At 45.2% G+C, this 19281-nt stretch overlaps 1 protein-coding gene across 1 annotated transcript in view; it reads left to right on the top strand.

Moving 5' to 3' along the window:
• Positions 1-19281, top strand: part of Ush2a (usherin) — an 828188-nt gene that overhangs the window by 752522 nt on the left and 56385 nt on the right. Inside the window, 2 exon segments of the mRNA XM_008834819.2 lie at positions 4309-5816; positions 10628-10949. Of these exon segments, the coding sequence (XP_008833041.1) occupies positions 4309-5816; positions 10628-10949 (1830 nt within the window).

Raw genomic sequence — 19281 nt, 5'->3', positions numbered from 1 at the left:
TACCACTGAGCTACATCCCCAGCCCCTAGAACTCATCTTTTCTTTATCTCTTTGATTCCTTCCAAGGCTGATGGCAACTCACCCACCATCCATGTGACTGGCTGGACCTCCAGTGTCTTGTAGTCCTCCACCCCTTCCTCAGCTACTTCCCACAAGCCAGGGCTGCAGAATCCCCAGCCACAGCTGCTGTGTCCACTGCCCACTCCCTCCTGGTTCTTTCCCGAGCTGGTCAAGATGCCAAATCCACATGAAACAGACTAAACTGAAAGTCAGTGAGGCTCTCCGACAGCAACGGGAAACTGTGCAGCAACTCAGGGCCGAACCTGGTGTTCCCAAGCCAGCCCCGCCCTGGAGATCCTCTCCCTGGGCTGCCTCTCTGCCTAGCGGTAGGCCTGTAACCAGCAACAGGTACCTACAGGGAAGCCTCTTTCCACCAGCAGACAACAGACAATCCCCTACCCTAGGGCAAGAGGTCTAAATCCCCAGCCCTAACTCCTGAATCCCAGCACTAAGTTCCCTCAGAGCACAGAGCTTTCTCCATCCCCTCCATCAAAGCTCCTCCTGTGTTTGTCGCTCTCCCTGCGCCGGCTTCTCCCTAGCGTGATTGACGGTAGGAATATTGACTCCTCTTGCCTTCATCTACATTTCACCAAATATTTATTGAGCTTCTACTCAGTGCCATGCACTTATTCAAGAGTGAACAAGACAGAAAAGGTCCCTGTTGTCAGGGCCCTTACATGGATATGAATAAATGCCGGTGAGCGCTGAGCACTGGGGGGACAGAGATGCAAACGGTAAGCTGGAAAATAAACAAGCAGGGGAATTTCAGACAGCGATGGATGCCATAAAGAAAATTAAATAGAGTCATGTAATTATGCCTGCTCAGGCTATTTTAAAATGGATAATCATTTGAATTGAGTTGACATTTGAGCTGAGCCCTGACTGACAAGACAGAGGCAGTCATGTGAAGATACCGGGGCAAGATGTTCTAGACTAAATGAACAGCAAATGCAAGGCCTTGAAGGCAGGAATGAACTTGGCATGTTGAAGGGAAGGGAAGAAAGCCTCTGTGCATCGAGCACTGGGGAGGAGGAAGAGATGGAACAGGAGAGACTGGAGGCAGGCTGCGCCCCACCTGGGGGGCTGTGACAAGGAACAGAGAGGTTGCTGTGCAATGAAACATTACAGAAGGATTTAAGCAAAGGAATCCCAACGTGGAATTTGTTAGTCTGGCCGTGCACTCGTGAACTGTGAGATACAGGTAGAGTTTTTAGAGCCTATTGGAGAATTCAGGGTAAAATTCAAATCAGATGGTTCAAATTAGAGTATGAATTGTGAAGTCAAGGAACATGGGGGTGCCAGAGATATAAATTTAGAAGGGAGAGATGAAAATTTTCTAAAGGGCTGGATATGAGGCATGAAGAAAAAGCACTTCAGGATGGCTTCTGGGGTTTGGCCTTGAGCTCCTAACTAAGTAGGAAGGGGAGTTGGAAGAGAAACAAGTTCTAAGGGCAAGTAGGCAGTCAGTGGTCCAGCTTCAAAACCCCTAGGAGAGGTCACCACTGAGCTACATACTTGGAATGTGTTAGCAAATAGATATCATTTAAAACCATGGCACTGAGACAGAGTAGCTATAGAGACTATAGTTAGAGATGAGGATTTTGGGATCAAGCCCTGGGGTGTATAAAATGTGGAGGTCACGACAAAGAAGAGAAGCTGGATGGAAAGAGTGAAATGAGGCCATCAAGGCTGGATGGAGAGCAGGGGACTGGGGTGCCCCAAAAGCAGGTAAGGAGATGCTAAGTGCTACCTGGAGGGTGAGGTGCGTGAGAGTGGAGAAGTGAATCTGGACTGGGGAATAGCAAGGATGGTCACTGTGACCTTGACAAGAAGACAGAGCTGAAGTAGACTCCTGAGTGGAATGGAGAAAATGGCAAGCCAGGAAAGGACGGCAGCTTGTTAAAGAAGCTTCGGGAGAACGTAGAACAGAGACGGGGCAGTAGCCAGGAGACTGGGGTGTTGAGACTTTTATGTAAAAATCAATGAGGGACTAGAGCACACTTAAACACTAATGGAAATAACCAGAGGAGATAAATCGGTGAGGGAGGAGATGATGAGACGAATTCCAAGAGAGAAGTCATTAGAGAGGAGGAAGGGGATGCACAGCTCGGGTGGCCTTTAACTGGGGCACAGATACTTCAACCAAAGTGACAAAGGCAATGTATGCCTGGGTTCCACCCAAATAAACCAATCACTGCTTGAGAATGCTATTAAACTGAAAGAATGCTTTACTATACATAACCTACTGAGCACCATAGCATGGCCTCGCCTATAAATATTCTCTGAACACTTAAATTAGCCTACAGTGGACCAAAATCATCTCACACAAAGACTGTTTCATAATAAAGTGTTGAATAGCTATGTCATTTACTGAATACCATACTCAAAGTTTAGAAAGTGGCTGTTCACACATGCCTTCTCACCAAACTGCAGCCAAGACTCATAAGTTAGAATAACTTAAATGAGATACCAGCTAGAATCTGTCCTGATTCACAAGAATGTGGTGGCAAAAATATGTCACAGGAAAACTTTCTACCTGCTTCTGTTTTCTCAGTGGGATGTGGGGAGTATCAGCAGTGGACTGGGAAGGAATGACAGTTCTGGAGGTTAAAGGGCACATAGAATAATTACTCTGCAAAGTGGGAGGACAGACACATAGGAGAATAAAGCAGGATCGCAATTTGTAAGATTTACGGTAAGAGATTTCTAAGTAAGACCAGCATGGATTTGTCTGCTCTCTGTCATTACAATGAAATACCTGAAGCCAATCACACATAAAGAGAAAAGTATATTTTAGTTCATGATTCTAGAAGTCCTGAGATTCGGTGGCCTCTGGCAAGGTTGCACATCATGGGTTTTGGAAGGGGTATGGTGCCAGGCAAAGCAAAACTATTCATACCATGAATGGTATCGCAAGAAAAGGACAAAAAGACCAGAGACCCACAACCCCTTCCAGGGTATACCAGTAATGAGGGAATCCCCCCTGCCTAATAATAGACCACCTCTCAACAGCCCCACCCTGGGGAACCAGTTTTTAACACATGGGTCTTTGAGGAACACTCATCCAATCCATAACAGCACATTTGAATATTTTTCTCGGTCTATTTGTAAGCTTATATGTAGAAAGATGAATTCAACAGTTTAGAGATTTGCCAGGTGACGAGCAGGACAGCAGGGCAGAGCCGGGGAAACAGAGCCAAGTGAGTTGATTGTGGAACCCTGTTCCCTTCGGAACATATGATGTTTATTTCCTCTAGGAGTTTGTTCTGACCCTGGAAACCCTGAGAAGAAATCATACCCCAAACAATAATATTCTAACATAGATTTACGAAAGTCTAGGCTGTTTAATCTCAAGAGTAGAGAATATTAACAAGTCACTGTGGCATTAGCGCCTTCGGGAAACACCTTGTTGTGCTTCCCATGAGAGTAGGATGAGCCTCTTCTGCGAGTTAGCATGGTAGGGTGCCCTCTCAGAAGTATGCCCAGCTCCAGGCCCTTGAAGAAGGGACTGAGCAAAACCAACGATCCAGAGATCTGCCTTCTAGCTTCCCAAAAGAAAAATGGCCACTACAGTGAAAACTAGATGATAGGTGCTCAGATGATCCTCCCTGGATCAAAATGAGTACTTCACCCCAGAGAATCAGAGGATTCCTTCATGATCTAGGTGAGAAAACAAGGGTTTTGTCTTTCCTATCTCATAATTAAAACTACATAAAAGTATATCTATGTATGATACATACAAATGCATCTATATATACATTTGCAAAGCATGTATGTGTGCCTACATACAAACACATACATATGCACGTGGAGACACCTTTTCGGCTCTGGATCCCTTCTATAAGAAGGCTGAGTGATATGTTTCTATTTCCCAGAGTTTGGTGGAAGACAGATTTCTGGAATATGCTCCAGGTACCTTGGTCAGGATGAGATCAGAATTTTGTGGCATCTTTAAACAGGAGATTTGAATAGTCGTCCCTGTTTCCCAGAAGTAGAAGCAGGTGACCCCTCACGAGCCACGGAAGCCATAGAGTTCCACAGACCTGGGCTTGAGGTAAACCCTTGTGTATTATCCAGACTTTTAAAAAGTCTGTTCCTTTCTGTGGCCCTCACATTAGCTGTGACAGATCCCGCTTCTGAAAGATTGGGGTCATCAGGACAAGGAAGGGGTGTTCATGAATGTTTTAGGAGGGCTAAATAGAGGTATCAAGGAACTGACATGTCCCCTTTCTTCTCTTCGTCTGGCAGACTTACAACATCTTCAGCTCCGGGATCCTGGAGTACCCTGGCCTGACTCATCAGCTCCTCTTCCAGCACCTGGCCCCCTTCACTCTTTACACCCTGACCCTGGAGGCCTACACAGTGGCAGGCTGTGCTCACTCAGAGCTCCAGCCTCTCTGGACAGAGGAAGCCCCTCCAGACTCTCAATCGGCACCTACCACCCAGTCTGTGGAGACTAGCAGTGTACAGCTGTGCTGGGCTGAACCTGTTAACCCAAATGGGAAGATAATTCATCACGACATAATTCATAGATGCTTCGAAGAAGAGGATTGGGGGAATGGGACAACCCAGGCAGATGAGAACATTGTTTCCACAGAATATAATACAGAAAAGAACATGTATGTGTTTAATGACATGGGTCTGCATCCATGGACACAGTGTGCCTATAGAATCCGCACTTGGAACTCAGCAAGGCACACCTGCAGCTCTTGGAATGTGCAGAGGACACTGCAGACGCCTCCAGAAGGCCTTGTTCCACCTGAGATGTCCAATGTGTCCATGAATCTTATGCAGCTGCTGATTTCCTGGGTCCCTCCCCAACAACCTAATGCCCTCGTCCAGTCCCATGGGCTTCAAAGGAATGGAGTGTTGTGTCCTTACATCTTTGATGCCGCCACCTTCAACTATACTGATAGCGATCTGCTTCCCTTTTCCACCTACAGTTGTTATGCAGTCTTCGCCTGCACAGGTGGAAGCTGTTCCACCAGCAAACCCAACATCACTACTCCTGAGGCGGCTCCAGCTGGAGTCAGCCCTCCAGCTCTTCAGACCATCAGTGCCAGCCAGATAAATGTGTCTTGGTCCCCACCGTCAACCCAAAATGGAAAGATTACAAAATACTTGCTTAGATGTACTGATCAGGAGTACCTTGCTGTACAGGGACTGTCCTTGCTGGTTTCCCACCTGCAGCCTTACACTCAGTACAATTCCTCCCTTGTAGCTTGCACAAATGGGGGATGCACCGTTAGTGCATCCACATCTGCCTGGACAATGGAGGTCCCTCCAGAGAACACGGGCTCCCCAGCACTGCAAGTCACAGGTTCACTGTCAATAGAAATCACATGGAAACCTTCAAGAACCCTAAATGGCCAGATCAGAAGTTATGAGCTTCAGAGGGATGGAGACATTGTATATACAGGTCTGGAAACTCACTACCATGACTTTACCCTTACCCTGGGTATGGAATATGGCTACGCAGTGACTGCCATCAACAGCCAAGGATGTGTCCTGAGTCCACTCATCAAAGATCAAACCAGCCCCTCAGCACCCTCGGGGTTGGAACCCCCAAAACTTCACACGAGGGATGCTCAGGAGATCTTGGCGAATTGGGCCCCTCCAGTGAGAATAAGCAGTGATACCACCAATTATATCCTCTTCATCCATGAGCTGTTTGAAAGGGAGATCAAAACCGTATGCATTAACACGACCCACAGTTCTTCTGGTACACAGTCATTCACAGTGAAGCCGTTTCACATGTAAGTAGCCAAGCTGGGTTTTCGGGAAGGCAGCCACTGCCCTCCATTGCCCGAGTCCTCTCGGTGCTACTAAAAGACTCCAAAAGCAAGATACACAGTGCCCTTAACCACTGCGCACTCGACCATCGGCAGTGGACAGGTCCTGTCTCCATTTGACCAAAGCCTGCTTTCATAGTCTCTGGAGAATACAGTTCTTACAGGTGAGGCTTTGATGCCAGTTTCTCAGAAATGTTTGCAGTTGGTCATCTCTGGAGCAGGTAGTGTGGAGGTGGGGATAATTGCCTAAACTGCTCATGCCTCTGAACGATCAGCGAACCTCAAGAGGGATAGAGGGATGGCCCAGTGGGTAAAGTACTTGCCACCCAAATATAAGGACCTGAGTTTGATCCCTAGCACATAAAAGGCTGGGCATATTCCTCTAACCTCAGCACAGATGGAAACAGGCCTGTCCCGGAAAATGCACCAGACAGTTAGATTAGCTGAGTCATGAGCTCCAGGTGCAGGCAAGCCCTTGTATCAAAAAGTAAAGTGAAGACTGAATGAGGAGGAACTTGATGTCTACCTCTGGCTTCCACATGTCCCCACATACACATATACAGAACATACAAACACATACACACACAGACTGAAGAGGCATCCAGCAGACTTGCACTGGATCAGATCAGTATTTGCTTAGGCATGACCGCACTGACGGTATCACTTCGTGGGCCTGTTCTGCCCGGCCTCTGTGACATCTGTGGAGCTCTGTTGCTTCTCCAAGGATGGGGATCTCACCAGCAGCCCACTTCCTGATGAATTGATTAGGACTTTCCTGTCATCCCATTTCAAGGTGCTTACATTGCCAGAGGGGGCAGATGGGAAAGACGTTTTACAAATTTAACAAGATGAACAGAACCACTTAAAAAAAAAATTGAAGGCTAAAAATATGTTGATGTCCAGCCACCACTGGTAAAATTCAGTTACAACTACTGCAGTGTGGATTAGACAGTGGCCACAATGATCTCTGATGTCTAGTGCTGTTTAAATGAAACATTCATGGTCTTATGCATCTACTCAGGGCAGTTATTAAGGGTCATATTAAATATTAAACAGTAATTAAAACTTCTTCAGGTACCCTCCACAGCTAATCTTCATGTTGTGCAAGTTGGCCTTTACCTCGCTCCAACTTGGGGCATTAAAAAAGGCCATGTTAATGCATAGCCCTGCATTTTCTAATGCTTCCTCTTTCACTGACTGCCAGTATGAGTGTAGATGTTGTATCAATGTTATCCCCCTTTGAAAACTTTCATCTCGAAAGATTTCAGATGTGAGAAGAACACTTTTTCTGGGCAAAAAGAAAAATTTTTAATTGATTAATATGATAAGTTTAGCTATGACATTTGATGATATGAGGGTCTCGTTATCAGCCACTCTAATAGAGCTGTCACACCAAAGATCTATAATGGAATATCACAAGAAAATTAGAATGTTCACCTTTAGACATCCCCAGCAGGTCAGTAGGAAGACAATTGTCTGGGAATCTTCTAGAAGTGGAAAGAAACTGACCCAGGACTTTATGTTTGTTTGAGTTTTTGTTTCTTTTTGGTTTGGTTTCAGTATTCAATAGGCTCTCCTGTAGCCCAGGCTAGCCGAGGCCTTGCTGTGTAGCTGAGCTCGACCTTGAACTCCTGATCCTCCTTGCCTCCTTGCCAAGGGCTGGGATGACAGGTTTGTGCTAAGACACCAGATTTTTTGGTTGTTTTTGTATTTTTAAGACTGACCCTCATGGAGCTTGGGCTGTCCGTGAACTCCTTCTCCAGTTTCTACCTTCCTAGTGCTGGGATTACAGGCATGCACAGCCACGCCCGATGGGTGCAGTGCTAGGGATGGAGCTCCGAGCTCCCTGTATCCTGGGAAAGCACTCTGCCAACTGAACTGCATCTCTGACTTGACCCAGGACTTTAAAACTAGCCACAGATCATCCAAATAATGAATAATCCTTGTGTGAAAAATCAAAATTGACCTCACAGCATAGCAGTCAGAGATCTGCCACACTCAGGGATGGAGAGATGTGCAGGGAGATGTGTAAGAGAGGAGGTGGGGGCAGGGAGGGGTGAGGAGGGTGAAAGAAGGCTCCCGTAGTTACATGTCCTGTTGCTGTGAGACATCTACTCACAGAGCAACCTAAGGGAGAAAGGGCTTGTTGAGGCTCACAGTTTAGGTCGCAGTCCGTCATGGTGGGAGGCACAGCAGCAGGAGCTTGGGATGCCTGTCACATCACTTCCACAGTCAAGTCACAGAGTAACAAATGCTGTGCTCAGCTAACTTCCTCCTTTTTATTTGGTCCAAGACCCCTCTCCAGAGCCCAGAGAATGGTGCCACCCACTTTTAGGATGGCTCTTCACACCTCAGTTAACCCCTGGACACAAGATCCTTCCTTGGTGCGCCTAGAGCTAGTCTCCTAGGTGATTCCAGATCCTGTCAAGTTGGCAATGAACTCTAAGCATCACAAAGTCACAAAGAAAAGGTATAGGTAAGAAGGCAAAACTGCAAAAGGAAAGTGGGGGAGGCAGAAAACAGAAAGGACTGGGACCCAAGGAAGGAGACAGGGAGAAGGGTAGTGAGGGGATCGAGGGGAAGTTAGGGTGTCACAAAACCAGTGGGGCATGGGCACAGAGGAGCCCAGGCCCTTAGCACCAACAAAAGACCTGTCGTGGGTAAGTCTCCGCTGTGTAAATAGATCTTTCCAAGTGGCAGATATCAGCTTTGAGGCAAAGCATAATTGATTAGTTAAGTTTAACTGCATGGTGATAATGTGTCTCCATGATGGATAATCTAGTGTACAGTTGGGTCAACTTTGGCCCCTAAAGATCTTCATGTGACACCTGTTTTAAGACGTCGGGTATCAGGTGTAGGGATTCAGTTACCACAGAGAATTTAACCCTGTGATGTTCCTTCATGACCTGGAAGCATTTCCAGGGAGTTTGGCCCTAGATTCACAGAAAGGAGAAGCCTGGGGCTACTACAGTCTGGTTGCAGACAAAGCTTCGTTCTTTGTTGCTGTGTTAACTACCACAGTTTTCATATTGTTACAGTCTTGAGAATTTTTTGATTGAGTTTTTGTGTATTTCCTATAACACATCTTAATCATATTTAGACTCCCTCCACACCCTCCATAGCCCCCTCACAGGATATCAGGTATTCTGTCATGTATGTTAAGTCCTAGCCAGTCAAGCATTTGTATTCAGACGTCCCTCGGTGCAGGGTCATCCACTGGAATCTAGTCAGCCCATCTAGAGTCACTCCCTTAAAGATCTACTCTCCCTCACCCTGCAGTAATCGGTACCAATAATTCCTTGGCTAGAGTCGGGGCCTGCTGCCCATTCCCCCAGTTCTGTGCTGGGTTTTTGTCTGATTGAGTCAGCATGGGTCTTGTGCATGCTGACAACATTGTTACAAATTCATAAGCAAGTTCCCAGAGGCCTAAAAGCCAGTTTCCCTATGTTCACACACCATCCCTGGTTCTTACGGTCTTTCTGGCCCCTCTTCCCCAATGGTTTACAGAGCCGTGGGTGGGTGACGGTTAGTATGGGGGTCCTATGCAAGGACACACACTCTACAGTCTCTTTCTCTCTAAAACTTAGCCAGGCGTGGCCTTCTGTGTGCATCGCAGTGTGTTGTATGAGGGAGCTTTCACTGATGAGAGCTGAGGGATGTATTCGTTTTCTCTCTACCCCCGTTCCACTATGTTCCATGAGCCTTAGGTGTAGAGGTTCCACTTTAGATATGTCACTTAGGACTGGGCATTTCTCAGACATATATTCTCTGTGTGAGAGCAGTTGTAGAACTCTGTAATAGTATCCATCTGTTGCAAAAAAGAGAGCTTCTTTGATGAGTGGTGTATGTCATGATAGAAGGCTGGTCTTGGGAGTCCAAGGGTAAGGTGGGGGTTGGGGGTGGGGACAGCCTATGGGGGGCGGGGGTCTAACAAACTAGACTGGAAATTGAGCTGGTCTGAGTTCAGGGGATCTGGATGCAGTGGGCAGGTCTGGACTAAGAGGGTAGTCCAGAGATCTGGGGTACAAAGAGCAAAAGCAGGCCTGGGTCTAAGGCTCTAGCCTTCTAAGGGGGACCAGGTGCCGAGTGTTTCTTTATTATATACAGCACTCCTTAAGGCAAGAATTGTACACATCACCAAATAGATGAGGTTCTATCTTTCAGTTTGGAAATCAGAAGACAGAAAATATTCAAACCACTCAATAAGACTTTACCCTCTAATCCCAGCACTCAGGAGTCAGACACAGATAGAACTCTGTGAGACTGAGACCAGCCTGGTCTGCATAGTGAGACCTTACCAGCCCCACCACCACCAAAACAAAAGACTTTGTTATTATTTAAAAATTAGTTGTACATAGGGCTAGAGAGATGGCTCAGTGGTTAAGAACACTGGCTGTTCTTGCAGAAGACCCAAGTTTGAATCCGATGGCTCAGCAGTCGAGAGCACTCGTTGATCTTGGAGAAGACCCAGGTTAGGTTCCTAGAACCCTCATGGTGGCTGACAACTGTAACTCCAGTTCCAGGCAATTCAATAAGTCTCTTCTGGACTCTACAGGCATTGCATGACATGAGGTACACTTATACATATACAGACGGCAATACATGCATACACATAAAATAAAAATAATAAAATATTTTAAAAATTAGTTGTACATAAAAATAAATGTGAACTTCTCTCTTTCTTTTTCTTTTATAAAAACTCATGGTCCTTTAAAAACTTGTCCCAGGCAGATCTAGTTTGTGAATCATCTGTGACCCTGCCTTGTGCCCTACAGGTATGAAGGGAAAATCCAAGCCTGCACTGTCATGGGATGCATTGCCCATGACTGGACACCCACCCAGACTCTGGAGATGCCATTGCTGATGCAACCTGCTCCACATCTGAAGGTGCAAAGGGCTGCAGGAAGATTCCAGCCAACTGTAGCCCTGTGGTGGCCAGGGCCACACCAGCCAAATGGAAAAGTCTTATACTTTGAATTGTACAGAAGACATGTAGCAAGCCAGCCTGGAAAATACAGCCCAGTGTTAACACACAATGGAAGCCCGAGCTCGTTTATGGATTCAGAGCTATTGCCTTTCACAGAGTGTAAATATCAGGTAAAAACTATGTGTTTCTAACAGCTCAAGCTGAGATGGTGTGCACCCATCACAGACTGCGTATAAAAATTACTTGCAGTTCCAAAAGCCATGTAACAAAATGTGGTCTTAAGGAAGGTTATAATATCCTTTAGATTTTTCTAAGCAGTCAGTGAGGGAGCGAAGGTTCTATTCATTTGCCTTCTTTGTTTTCTTGGTTCTTTTTTTATATTTTATTTATTGTTTTTATTTTATATGTATGAATGTATTCTCTGCATGTATGTGAGTCACCCGTGCCATGCCGTGTAATACCAGTGGAGTCAGAAGAAGGAATTGGATTCCCCTGGAACTAGAGTTATGGAGGGTTATTAGCCACCACGTGGGTGCTGGGAATTGAACGTAGCAGCCGGTGCTCTTAACTGCTGAGCCAGCTCCAGCCCCATTTTTTTGGTTCTTGACCCATGTGATATGTGCTTGGTTTTTCTCTGTAGGTTTCAAGTGAATTATTTATTAGTGATGTGAGTTTACCACCAAGCTTACCCCAATCTGTGTTACCTTGGTAGGAGATATTCCTTAAAAGATCTCTTATAGGGGTTGGAGAGATGACTCAGCAGTTAAGACTGCTTGCTGTTCTTGTAGAGGACCTGAGTTCTGTTCCTACCACCTACATGGTGGCTCACAACTAACTGCCTGTGACTCCAGTTCCAGGGAATCTGACACCCACTTCTGACCCCCATAGATACTAGACACACGTGCATATACTACACACAGACAAACACACATACACATACTCAAAAAGAGTAAATCTTTAAACATTATTTTGTTTTCCAGGTTTCAGAACGGTAACACACTGTGTCTCCTATGTGAATATTTCCAGCATTATCTGATTACTATCTTATAAAACACAATATTTCTTCAGTAAAAATAGACATATTTGTATGTAAGTGGGGATAAATAGATAACACAAGTAGCCCTCCATCTATTTAGACTGGGTTTTACTGTCAAATAGATAGCACCTAACCAAACAACAGTTTTGCTTTCAAGAGAATTTTTAGATCTGGAATCGCAAGCAAGGAATTTGGATTTATTCTGCGCATTTCTCTGATTTCAGTCTATTTGCGTTTTTCATACTTGCTAACTTCCCTGGATAACTTGTCCAAACACGTTATTGTCCAGAAGCATTCTTTTCATGCATAAAATGTTGTCACTAATTAACTCATCACACTAATTTAGATGTCCATTTTACTCCTGGTAATTCTATGATTATTTCTGGTTTCAATCCTCCTGAGTGTTAGGATTACAGGCAATCACAGCCACACCCAGTTAATGCAGCACTGGGGCTGGAACCTGGGACTAAGAAGCCTGCCCAGTACTCTACCAGCAGAGCTACAGCCCCAGTCCCTTGATAACCTTTTTCAGGCTTAGCCACTTTTCTGTTGCTGTGATAGAAACACTGACCCAAGCAATTTATAGAAGGAAGAGTTTATGTGAGCTTACAGTTCCTGGGGAATTACAGTCGGTCATGGCAGGGAGGTGGCTGGAGGTGGCTGGAGGTGGCTGGAACAGGAGCAGCAGAAGAGAAGCTCTCACATCATCACCAGGCACAGGAAGCAAGAGAGAAACTGGAAATCCAGCAAGGCTTAAGAACTCTCTAAGGCCACCCCCCAGTGACGTGCTTCCTCCAGGATAGCCACACCTTCTAAAACCTCCCAAATACTCCCAATACAAAATGTCCAAATACTTGGAGCCAATGGGGGACATTTTCATTCAAACTATCACAGTCTCTTCTTGAAGATGTCTTTTGGGATATGCCAGACCTTTAGTGTCATCAGATGGCTTCTTTGGATTGCAAACTAGAGGAACAAGTCAGGTTCCGGCAGAAGAAACACTACTGAGAGCCACTGAAATGAAGAGATTAGTCAAAGAATTGTGCTTGGAAATAGCATGAAAAAGTGACTTTTAGTGAGGTGTGTCCTACCAAGACTTCTCACTCCTCTCTTTGGGAATTCCAAGCCTCTGTTTAAGATCAAGCCCTGGGAGTCTAGTGCAGCCCTGTGTGTGCCATTTGTTTAGGAGATAGCATGACTTCAGACCCACCCTCCGTAGGGTGTCTCCTTCTGCCCCAAGAAGAACCAGTGTGGGTTCCAGTGGCAAAACAAAAACCTCACAGACATGCTCTATTGATTTCCAAATATTTCAGAATATCGTTCTCAATTCGAGATATGCGAAGTCCTTTAAAAATTACTGTTTACTTTTTACCTCAGGCAGGTCAGTCATATCCTTTTAGATTTCTCTCAGCCCTCCAGAACTTTCTGGAGAAGCATGCCTAGAGTTGATGCCATTGTGTTTTATTTTGTTACAATTAATGAGTTATTTTTATGAGATCTTTTTTTGAAAAAATATTTTATGTATTATTTTTATTTTATGTGTATGAGTGTATTGCCTGCATGTAGGTAGGTACACTGTGTTGGAGGTCAGAAGAGGGCACTGGATCCCCTGCCTCTAGTCTCCATGGTCACCTGTACTCACATGCACAGACACATAATTAAAACTAAAATAAAACCCTTAAACAAAAAAAGAGGGAAAAAAGAATTGGGACCTGTATGGCCTCCTTTTGTTCTTTTCTCCTTATCTTCACTGAAAAGTGTCAAGTCATTAAAGATCCCTCTGTTCTTAATTATCTGGTCTTCTTCATAAACAAAAAATCCTTATAAGAGAGCCAGATGCATCTAGTATGAAATCTTTGGATTGAAGTGCACAAAACTAAAAATACCAAATGCAAACCATGCAAAGCCCTGATCACAGCTTCCCTGGATTGTATTGCCATTGAGTTAAAGCTTAGTCATATATCTGTAGAGGCCTCAACTCAATTTTCAAAGAAATGGTAAGATCCAAGCCTGTGTCCTGTTTCAGGTTAAGTTTCTTACCAGGAGTTAAGGACAATCATAGGACCCACACATTGGACCTGGAGGCAAGTTAAGAACCTTAACTCCTGTCTGCTTTGAGTCTTCCATACTTACTTCACAAAGTATTGTGTGTGCTCGTTTATTTGTTTTGAGGCAGGCCAGCTTTACACGCTCTAACACAGGACTGAATTTGAACTCCTGATCCATCTCCCAATCGCTGTGATTACAGACATGCACCACTTACCCAGCATTTTAATTTGGTTTTTATAACAAACTGATCACAAATTTGCATTTGTTAGCTAATCCTGTATTATTGTAACGTAAAGAGGTGAAGCAGAACATGGACAAACTTCTCTGACACAGTTCTTATGAAAAGTGAGATTTTGAAAAGCAGAAATTAAATATTGAATTAAATGACCTAAATTACTGGATTTGTTCAGCCTGTGCGAATGACTCAGGGTCCTTTATGGATCCACTGTAGTTCCACAGAAGTCACTGAGGAAGTTACATACTACAGGAATCTATTTCCCTCTATCAGAAGAGCATTTCAGGGGCTCAGGAAGTGGCTCAACTGGCAAAGTGCTTGACACACACATGCATGAGGATAAGCTTGGTCTGCAGGTCCCATACCAAAGCCAGGCACTGCAGACCACACCTGTAATCCCAGCACTGGAGAGACAGAAGGATCCCTGAGGCTTGCTGGTCACCCAGTGTAGAAGGTGAGCGAGCATCAGTTTAGTGAGTGTCTTGAAAAATAAGATGGAGGACAAGAGAGGAAGGTGCCTAATGCCAACATCTGACCTACATAATCAAGTACACACATATGCAAACCCACCACAGAAACACATGCCTACACACACACACACACACGAATATTTTGCTTTCAGATGAGTTTGCATGTTTTCCTGTCATGGATGGCTTTGGTTGGCATCTTGACATACCTGGAAAGAGGAAACCTGAATTGGGGAATTGTCTTTATCAGACTGGCCTGTGGCCATGTCCATGAGGCATTTTCTTGATTGCTGAATGGTGTAGGAGCGCCCAGCCCACTGTGGGTGGTCCACCCCCCCCAGCAGGTGGCCCTGGGTTATGTAAGAAAAGCAGGCTGGTCACAAGGCAGAGGAGCAAGGCAGTAAGCAGCATACCTCCAAATTCTGAGATTCTAAAGGATCAAACTCTGAAAGATAAGTTGTAATAAAACCAGTGCTATAAAATTGGAATGAAAATTATTAGGAAATGACTGTTTATTAAGGAGTAGGAAAGCAGGTGGATCTTAGGAGCAAGGTATGCAGGAGTCCTGTTAGAGATCAAACAGTCCCTCTGTGTCTAATAAAAGTTAGTCCACCAGAATCTAATTCTGAACCCTGTAAATGTGTTTTCACACTTCTATACTGAATGGAATCCTTCCAATGTAGAGACTTCCCTTAAATAGGATCACAGACTATTCGGCAGAGCCATGGATACTTACACATCCAATACAATGTTTTCATGTGCTCATGTATTCTCGTTATACCTCAAAATTCGGTCACAAAGTTCTTGATGCTTGAGCAAGCAAATTAGGACAGTGGTCTTTCCACAGGCTTCAGGAGGAACCTGGACAAGCCAACTCCCGGAGATGTCCCAAGGTTTTGCATATTTGGGGGTGGAACCCAGGGCTTGGCACCTGTGAGGCAAGTGATCCCTCTACCAGTGAGCTGTGCCCTCATCCCTGAGCTTTTACCTCGGAGAGAACTCAGGCTAATGAGCAGCTCTAGGTAATTCTACATTCATATTCATACTTTTGCTTAAGGCAATGACTCACCACGAGTTGCAGGGGCCTGCCGGGGCTCCTTTGCACTGACTCATTCTGACAGTGACTTAATTAGTTCTGCTGAAACATCCCCACATTGACAGATTTTTGTGAGAAGCACCCACACACACACACACTCAAGAGCTCAGAAGGCTTCTGCTGCCTAGTGATTCGATGACTGAGAAGCCATAGGTCAGACTTAAGAGGGCAGCCTGTGACTCAATGATGTGAGGGTCTGGTCCTTGGGCTGGTGCTGAGGGAGCCTGGACAGGGTGACAGGCTGCTTCTTTCTAACCAACCAACATTGTCCCTAAAGAAGAAGGTGGAAGGGAGGTTGTTAAAGAGACACAGATGGGTGAAGACCATAGAAGCGCACTGTGGACCCCATCCAGAGATAAGGAGGTACAAGTGGTGAGCTAGAAAGGGAAGGAGAGGGACAGCGACCTCTAGTCCTTCTGGGTGTGTGAGCAAATTAACCTCTTCAGGCCTTTCCGTGTTGTTTTGGTTCACTTTTGCTATGACAGAATAGCCTCGATCAGGTGTCTTAGAGAGCAGACATTTATTTCTCACAGTTCTTGATATGTTGAAGTTTAAGGTTAAGATGCCTATAAATGCCATATCTGGTGAGGGACCACTCTGTGGTTTACCATCTTCTCATATCTGATAATAAGCAAACATGTTCAAGATACCCATACATAGGTATTGATATACTAATGGTTATTATCATCGTTACCCTTCCCTCTTAAAATGGAAAGAAGATTGCTCTCTCCCAGCATCCTTAAGCCTACCCACAGCTGTACTTTAACTTAGCCTGTTGCACTGTGTGTCTTCCAATGAACCGAGAAAATAATGGCCTATGACGGAGCACACCTGGTCCCAGGGTCCATTTTCTCCCCCAGCACAGTATGGCATATGTGAGACATGCTTTCAGTCTAAAACAAGAACCACCCAGAGTCTCCCACCCTAAGAATGCCTGCAGGTCACGTGGGTCCCTGTGCCAACTTCCCTGTTCTCTAAATGCTAAGTTAAGATCACAAGGCTTGGGCTGGGGAGATGGCTCAGTTGTTAGCATGTAAACACAAAGACCTCAGTTCAACCCCAAAAGTCATGAAAAAAAAACCAGGCATGGGGATGCACACCTGTCATCCAAGGAATGAGAGGCAGAGAAGACAGAGACCCTGGGCCTTACTGGCCTGCAAGCCTAGGCTACTTGAAGAGTTCCAGCCCAGTGAGAGACCCGTCTAAAAGGAAAGATGGATGATGCCTGGAAAACAACAGCCAAGGCTGTCTTCTGACCTCCACACATACATGTACACACACACACACACACACACACACACACACACCCCGCAAAGCTTGGGTGCCAGTCTTAATTTTCCATAGCCTCCATTTTCTTATGAAATCATTAAGTATGTTACGAGAACTAAGAGATCTTGCATGTTAGTAGATAGGGTCCCTGTGGCTTAGAAGGTCCCTGCCCTGCCCCCAGACCCCCAACTCCAGTCAAAGGAAGGAAGGACTTCCAAGAGGAAGAACCAGATGAGAACTCGCTGGTCTGTGTGAATGAATCATCAATAAAACATGAGAATGTAAAAATATCTAAGTACACAAGGATCTCTAAATCACAAGGACAACTGGCTCCAAAAGTGCGATGCTCTGTCCAGCGGGCAGTTCAACTGTCCTCAACCTTGTAAAGAGTCGAGCGGTCACCTACACAGGCCTGAAACCCTCCGGTCGGACTTTGCTTTCTGCTCCTTGCTTTGTTCTCCTTGTTTCCTGACGCCGTCACCATGCCCAGCCCCTTTCCTCAGCGTTTTCTACCTCAAATTTAGCGTCGACTTATCGAGCGTGTTTTCTGTTTGGTTTTGGACTTGCATTTAATTAGGTATTAATCTCACTAACGTATTTCTGACCAGCATGGAGGCTTTTGTTTGGTTAGTTTCTCCCATAAGAACTAAGCTCCCTCCATCCCCCCACCTCCCACAGCTCAAGGTTTTAAATGATTTATTGATAGTGTCTGACTCAGCCAGTACATGGTTCTGATACATAACAGCCTGAGTGCATGGCTGAAACTGTGGGTCACCAGGACATTGCCATAGATACAAAAGAAACTCAGGGCTGCCACTGGCCCATGGGCTGCATCCCAGGGGAGACCATCCACACATTGGGGAACTTCCAGCTTGGGCTTTTTCTATTCATATTCCATGTCTCTGGCCTCCCTCCAGACCCATTGTTAGCAGTCTCCACAGCACCTTTGACACAGTTATGCATCTGAAGGAGAGGACATTCTCACCCGTGCACAGAAGCTGCTGGATTTATATTTCACTTAATTTGGTATTGATCCTCCTGTTGTTGGGTGTTTGCTAAAAATATAATGTTAAACACCATAGAAATTTCTTCAGCAGAATGAAGAGGTGTAATTGCAAATACTCACACACACACATCACAAAGCTTGGGTGACATACTTAATTTCCCGTAGCCTCCATTTTCTTATGAAATCAATAAGTATGTTATGAGAATGAAGAGATCTTGCATGTTTTTTTCACAGTATTAGGGAGTATACTCTATGTATGTTCCTTAAGTGCTCTGTCACATAGATTCATCCCCATGGCTCCTCACTAACATGCCTCCAGGGCATGACCAGGAAAATGAAAGCTCCTCAGATTGGTTATGCCGCAACTGAATGCCTGATAAAAAGCAACTTAAGGAAAGAGTTTATTTTGGCTTACAGTTCCAAGGGACACAGTCCATCATGGTGGGGCAGTTTTGGTGGCAGGAACAGGAGGTGACATTGTATCTGCAGTCAGGAAATGGAGAGCTACAAGTGCTGGTGCTCAGTCACTTTCTCCTTTTGATTCAGTCTATCCAGGGCCCTAAGCCTACAGAATGTTCCACCCCACTTTTAGGGTGGCCTTCTCACCTCGGTTAGCAAAACCTACACAATCTGCCACACACATACCCAGAGATTGTTTCTATGTTGGTTCTAAATCCTTTTAACTTGACAATCTAGATTAATCACCAGATTCTTCAGTCACCCAATCTGTGGTCCTGTCCTTATCAAGCACCTCCACGTTCAGAGTATATACCTAGTCACTAAGGTTGGAGCAGGAGGCTAAGAATCATGGTCTCTGCTGTGAACTAACATCATGATAAAATGGGAATGCATCTCTGTGACAAACCACTTACGGAACATGCGTAGAGTGCATGCCCCAACACTGGGAAAAAGCACCAAGCCGAACAAATTTTTGTTGTTAAGACCAAGAACCACTTATGTGAGTAATGTATCCATGAAGATTATCTCTGAATATAGATGTTCAGTAGGTTTAAATGAGGACAGTGCAGACCCAGGGAGGAAGGGAATCTCTTCTTCAGAGACACCTCTGTTTCCACTCCAAGCTCTCGTGGTCACTTGTTCTACTTTCTGGGCAGATAGATCTCTGCACACAGAAGACAGCTGGTTACCCAGGAGCTACTTGACTAAAATCATTCCACCAAGAAGTTAGGAGGTGTGACTTCTCTGACTCTCTGTTTATTCTATCTCTTAGAAGAAAGAGGGAAGGAAGGAGGGAAGGAGGAAGGGAGGAAAGGAGGGAAAGCAGGTGGAGGGAGAGAAGGAGGGAGGGAGGGAAGGAAAGAAGGAAGGAAGGAAGGAAGGAAG

Source organism: Nannospalax galili, unplaced genomic scaffold, assembly GCF_000622305.1.
Source record: "Nannospalax galili isolate Female #2095 unplaced genomic scaffold, S.galili_v1.0 scaffold657, whole genome shotgun sequence".
Lineage (NCBI taxonomy): Eukaryota > Metazoa > Chordata > Mammalia > Rodentia > Spalacidae > Nannospalax > Nannospalax galili.
This window is presented reverse-complemented; position numbering and strand designations above follow the sequence as displayed.